The 6,682-nt window shown below is 44.6% G+C and overlaps 1 protein-coding gene across 1 annotated transcript; it reads left to right on the plus strand.

The window, feature by feature from the left end:
* The first annotated feature begins 3,871 nt into the window (after positions 1–3,871).
* LOC115156196 (C-X-C chemokine receptor type 2-like) lies at positions 3,872–5,807 on the plus strand. The gene is made up of 2 exons (XM_029703566.1): positions 3,872–4,045; positions 4,545–5,807. The coding sequence occupies exons 1-2, from the start codon at positions 4,030–4,032 to the stop codon at positions 5,618–5,620; spliced, it is 1,092 nt and encodes a 363-aa protein (XP_029559426.1). The 5' UTR covers positions 3,872–4,029; the 3' UTR covers positions 5,621–5,807.
* Positions 5,808–6,682: the final 875 nt, after the last annotated feature.

Consider the following 6,682-nt stretch of genomic DNA (forward strand, 5'->3'; position numbering starts at 1 on the left):
TTCTTAGCTTAGGGATGAACTTCGTGGGCACTATGGTGTTGAACGCTGAGCTGTTGTCAATGAACAGCATTCTCACATAGGTGTTATTTTTGTCCAGGTGAGAAAGGGCAGTGTGGAGTGCGATTGCATCATCTGTGGATCTGTTGGGCTGGTATGCGAATTGGAGTGGGTCTAGGGTGTTCGGGGGGATGCTGTTGTGAGCCATGACCAGAATTTCAAAGCACTTCATGGCTACCGACGTGAGTGCCATGGGGCGGTAATCATTTAGGCAAGGTACTTTCGCTTCCTTGGGCACAAGGACTATGGTGGTCAGCTTGAAACATGTAGGTATTACAGACTCGGTCAGGGAGAGGTTGAAAATATCAGTGAAGACACTTGACAGTTGGTCCGCGCATGCTTTGAGTACACGTCCTGGTAATCCGTCTGGCCCAGCAGTTGACATGTTTAAAGGTTTTGTTCACATCGGCTACCGAGAGCTGGCGCTCTCGAGTATGCTTCATTGTTGCTTGCCTCGAAGCGAGCATAAAAGGCATTTAGCTCGTCTCATAGGCTCGCGTCACTGGGCAGCTCACGTCTCAGTTTCCCTTTGTAGTCTGTAATAGTTTTCAAGCCCTGCTACATCCGATGAGCGTCGGAGCCGGTGTAGTAGGATTCAATCTTAATCCTGTATTGACGCTTTGCTTGTTTGATGGTTCGTCTGAGGGCATAGCGGGATTTCTTATAAGCGTCCGGATTAGTCTCCTGCTCCTTGAAAGAGGCAGCTCTAGCCTTTAGCTCGATGCAGATGTTGCCTGTAATCCATGGCTTCTGGTTGGGATATCTACGTACAGTCACTGTGAAGACGACGTCGTCGATGCACTTATTGATGAAGCCGATGACTGAGGTGGTGTATTCCTCAATGCCATTGGATGAATCCCAGAACATATTCCAGTCTGTGCTAGCAAAACAGTCCTGTAGCGTAGCATCCGCGTCATCTGACCACTTCCATATTGAGTGAGTCACTGGTATTTCCTACTTTAGTTTTTGCTTGTATGCAGGAATCAGGAGGATAGAATTATGCTCCGATTTGCCAAATGGAGGGCGGGGGAGAGCTTTGTATGCATCTATGTGTGTGGTGTAAAGGTGGTCTAGGATTTTTTTTTTCTCCTCGGGTTGCACATGTGACATGCTGGTGTGAATTTGGTAGAACAGATTTAAGTTTTCCTGCATTAAAGTCCCCGGCCACTAGGAGCGCCGCTTCTGGGTGAGCATTTTCTTTGCTTATGGCCTTATAGAGTTGGTTGAGAGTGGTCTTAGTGCCAGCTTCATTCTGTGGTGGCAAATAGATGGCTATGAATAATATAGAGGAGAACTCTCTTGGTAGATATTGTGGTCTACAGCTTGTCATAAGGTACTCTACCTCAGGTGAGCAATACCTCGAGACTTCTTTAATATTAGACATCGCACACCAGCTGTTATTGACAAATAGACACACACCCCCACCCCTCGTGTTACCAGCGGTAGGGTCTCTGTTCGCGGTGAGTAATCGCAGTTCTGATGTCCAGAAGTTATTTTCAGTCATAAGAGACGGTAGCATCAACATTATGTACGCAATAAGTTATTCAAAAAAACTAACGAAATAGCATAATTGGTTGGGAGAATGTAAAACGTCAGCCATGTTCATCGGCGCCATCTCATTTTATAGCCTACTTTTTCAAAGTAATTTAAAATAATGAATAGATTTTTTTTTACAAAAATCCCTTTGTCATACATGGATAAGATTTAATATGAGATTAAAGGCCAGTTCATAACGATTTCAGGAAACCAAGCAAGAGCCCTGTCCGATGTTCATGAGTGGGGGCTGAAGCTTGATCAAGAGAGACTTTTAGAAAATATGCTAATTCTCTAACACTAAGCATACAAATATGTATACTGCTCAAAAAAATAAAGGGAACACTTAAACAACACATCCTAGATCTGAATGAAAGAAATAATCTTATTAAATACTTTTTTCTTTACATAGTTGAATGTGCTGACAACAAAATCACACAAAAATAATCAATGTAAATCCAATTTATCAACCCATGGAGGTCTGGATTTGGAATCACACTCAAAATTAAAGTGGAAAACCACACTACAGGCTGATCCAACTTTGATGTAATGTCCGTAAAACAAGTCAAAATGAGGCTCAGTAGTGTCTGTGGCCTCCACGTGCCTGTATGACCTCCCTACAACGCCTGGGCATGCTCCTGATGAGGTGGCGGATGGTCTCCTGAGGGATATCCTCCCAGACCTGGACTAAAGCATCCGCCAACTCCTGGACAGTCTGTGGTGCAACGTGGCGTTGGTGGATGGAGCGAGACATGTTGTCCCAGATGTGCTCGATGGGATTCAGGTCTGGGGAACGGGCGGGCCAGTGCATAGCATCAATGCCTTCCTCTTGCAGGAACTGCTGATTCACTCCAGCCACATGAGATCTAGCATTGTCTTGCATTAGGAGGAACCCAGGGCCAACCGCACCAGCATATGGTCTCACAAGGGGTCTGAGGATCTCATCTCGGTACCTAATGGCAGTCAGGCTACCTCTGGCGAGCACATGGAGGGCTGTGCGGCCCCCCAAAGAAATGTCACCCCACACCATGACTGACCCACCGCCAAACCGGTCATGCTGGAGGATGTTGCAGGCAGCAGAACGTTCTCCACGGCATCTCCAGACTCTATCACGTCTGTCACGTGCTCAGTGTGAACTTGCTTTCATCTGTGAAGAGCACAGGGCGCCAGTGGCGAATTTGCCAATCTTGGTGTTCTCTGGCAAATGCCAAACGTCCTGCAAGGTGTTGGGCTGTAAGCACAACCCCCACCTGTGGACGTCGGGCCCTCATACCACCCTCATGGAGTCTGTTTCTGACCGTTTGAGCAGACACATGCACATTTGTGGCCTGCTGGAGGTCATTTTGCAGGGCTCTGGCAGTGCTTCTCCTGCTCCTCCTTGCACAAAGGTGGAGGTAGCGGTCCTGCTGCTGGGTTGTTGCCCTCCTACGGCCTCCTCCATGTCTCCTGATGTACTGGCCTGTCTCCTGGTAGCGCCTCCATGCTCTGGACACTACGCTGACAGACACAGCAAACCTTTTTGCCACAGCTCGCATTGATGTGTCATCCTGGATGAGCTGCACTACCTGAGCCACTTGTGTGGGTTGTAGACTCCGTCTCATGCTACCACTAGAGTGAAAGCACCGCCAGCATTCAAAAGTGACCAAAACATCAGCCAGGAAGCATAGGAACTGAGAAGTGGTCTGTGGTCACCACCTGCAGAACCACTCCTTTATTGGGGGTGTCTTGCTAATTGCCTATAATTTCCACCTGTTGCCTATTCCATTTGCACAACAGCATGTGAAATTTATTGTCAATCAGTGTTGCTTCTTAAGTGGACAGTTTGATTTCCCAGAAGTGTGATTGACTTGGAGTTACATGGTGTTGTTTAAGTGTTCCCTTTATTTTTTTGAGCAGTGTGTGTGTGTGTGTGTGTGTGTGTGTGTGTGTGTGTATATATATATATATAGTGTGTGTGTATTTTACACTCTTAAGGAAAGTGAAATCTTAGTAATTTTATCATTTGATTGTACTATATTTAGAAAGCATATTTCATTTAAATTCTTATTCATTCCATTTTTTTGAATAGGAAATAAAGTACGTCATATTAAAAAATATATTTTTATCATAATGTACTGTGTACTTCAGCTTGTGTCCTCAAAAGTAACTACACCTCAGCAATGTATAACTATTTTTACCAGAAAGGTGAGATTTTTGTTTTTCTTGGAGCATGCAGCATTACTAGTTAGTAGTTTATAGTTTATGGTTTATAGTTTATGGCCCTCATGATAAATAATAACTTTTGGGATTACATCTTAGTTATATCTAGAAAAGGCTCTTGTCACATGTAATTTACAAATAACGCTGGTTTCAACAGAGATCTCGTCACAAGTACATTAGACGTTTCCTGTGTGGTGTGGGGACGCGATTTGTGATATCTGTTCGACGACAAAGCAAGACATGGTCACAATGGCAGGTAAGTCATTTAGTTAATTCCTATAACATGACACACATACTTTTTCAGTTTATATTTGAACGTGCATTTTGTTTTTCTACAACACATTGGTTGTTGTTTTTCACACAGGCTCATTATGTGGTATCAGGCTCATTTTGATTCAGAAAAACAGCTCTCGTTTGTCCTGACATTTATTCAATTAGTTTTATAAATTAATGAATGCTATGGAATCAATGCTCTATCACATTAAGTCAAGCATGCATTTCAAAGCCTTTTGGATATCACTGCAAGTCATGCACTGGAAAAAAGGATCTTACTGATTCCCATCAAGTATTACCGTAAGGGGTATTGCTGTAATACCTTTTGAGGAAACCAAACTGTGCAGACACTATACCAATGCATTTTGCCAAAAGAGAAAATAAAATTGTCCATTTACCTCTTACTATTTTTCTATACTATCCATTTTGATTCAAGAAAGTGTAACCGTTCACCAACAAAACAAGTCTGATCTTCTTTTCAGACCCAAATACCTCATACCATTTGACTCTGGAGGACTTTAGTGAATACTTCAACTACACTGACTTCAACACAACTTATGAGCTTGATGAAAACACCCTAATCTGTGATACTTCCCCCATTTCCTCTGGTGTGACAGTCGTCTTATGTGCCTTATACGTCCTCATCTTGCTCTTGGCCATTCCTGGGAACCTGGTGGTGGGGCTGGTGATAGTCTCCAGCAAGCAGCCACTGTCTCCCTCTGACATATACCTCCTCCACCTGGCTGTGGCCGACTTCCTGTTGGCTCTCACCCTCCCTTTCTGGGCCGCTTCTGTCACAGTAGGCTGGGTGTTTGGTGACGCCATGTGCAAACTAGTCAGTGTCTTCCAGGAGGTCAGCTTCTATGCCAGCATCCTGTTTTTGACCTGCATCAGCATGGACCGTTACCTGGTGATCGTGCGAGCCATGGAGGCGTCCAAGGCTGCTCGTCGCCGAGAGGTCAGCTGGGGCACCTGTGCCACTGTCTGGCTCGTGGGTGGCCTGCTGTCCCTGCCCGGTCTCTTCAACCACGTCTTACCCGGCACAGAGCGGATGACATGCACCGAGAGTTACGACCCAGGCAGCGCTGAGGCTTGGCGGCTGGTCATACGGGTTCTCGGGCACACGTTAGGGTTTCTACTCCCTTTGACCGTTATGGTGGTGTGCTATGGTGTGATTGTGGCTCGACTCCTGCGGACCCGGGGCGGTTTCCAGAGGAACAGGGCCATGAGGGTGATTGTTGCGCTGGTTTTGGCCTTTCTGCTGTGCTGGATGCCCTACCACCTGGCGGTGATGGCGGACACCCTATTCCGGGCAAAAGTGGTGGGGTACGGGTGCCGAGAGAGAAGCGCTGTGGACACCGCCATGTTCGCCACCCAGAGTCTGGGCCTGCTACACAGCTGCGTCAACCCGGTTCTGTATGCCTTTGTCGGGGAGAAGTTTAGGAGGAGGCTGCGTCAGATGTTCCAGAAAGCGGGTGTGATGGAGCAGCGAGCGTCGTTGACCAGGGCCAGCAGATACTTCTCTCAGACCTCAGAGGCCACCTCCACATTCATGTGATCTTAAAATGTGTGATTTTACCCCTGATTATAAGAAGAATCAATGAGTCATGATGAGTCATGATCAGGTTGTATCAGTGTTCATCTTAAAACACTTCATTTCTCCACTGGTTTAACAACATGCCTTTTTTAAAAGCTGTTTCCCACAAGTCTTTGTCCATAAGTGAGTAAATCAATTTTCTCAGTCAGCGGTATTTCCTTTCATTCCAGCTATGGTGGATTCAGACCCCTTGACTTTTTCCACATTTTGTTATGATGCTATGCTGTGGGTGTGCAGAAATACGCCCACATAAATGTCATCAAACTGGAATTTTAAAACTGCCTTCTTACTTGAGACCACATTTGTCTTTACATGTATTATTCTATTAACTCAATGCATCGATTGTTTGCGAAAAGGAAGTGTAACGCCCCTGGCGGATTTTGAACGTATGTCTCCCAGCATGTAGGCAAACCTGCTAACCACTGCTCCAATAAAACTGTACCATTTTGGGGGGGTATAGTAACAGGCCAGTAGGCAAGGTCCATGACATTATTTTCTATTCATAAACATTGTTTAGGGACAATTCTGAAAAGAATAAGTATGTCAAAAAAATATTGACATAACAAACTTGGCGACGCCATACATATGCATGTTTTCCGTTTCATTAAACTGCGTGCGTGAATTCACCTTTTTATGTTGACAATAGCGCCCTTTTTTAGCTGTATAATTTGGAACTATTGAAATTAGTTTCTAAAAGAAAGAGCAATGGCACATTTTGATTACACTCCTGTAGAGGTGTGGGCAGAATGTTTTAATATTTGACTGTGATTTAAAAAAATAAAAATAAATATGCATGCTATCAAATATAGCAGGTGCCAAACACTTGATTGATTGTACATTAGAAACATCTTAAAAGTGAAATTCTACAGCCCACACTTCTACAGTATGCAAAATGTTCAACATGTTGGTAATCAATAGATTATGTTTCTATCTCCTGCCTTGGTTTAGTCTCTGATATTAAATAGGCTTGTGCTTGTGCTCCTATTGCACAGCAATACTGCAGCCTATATCCATACTGTCAAA

The sequence above is a fragment of the Salmo trutta genome, chromosome 20, assembly GCF_901001165.1.
Source record: "Salmo trutta chromosome 20, fSalTru1.1, whole genome shotgun sequence".
NCBI classification, from domain to species: Eukaryota; Metazoa; Chordata; class Actinopteri; order Salmoniformes; family Salmonidae; genus Salmo; species Salmo trutta.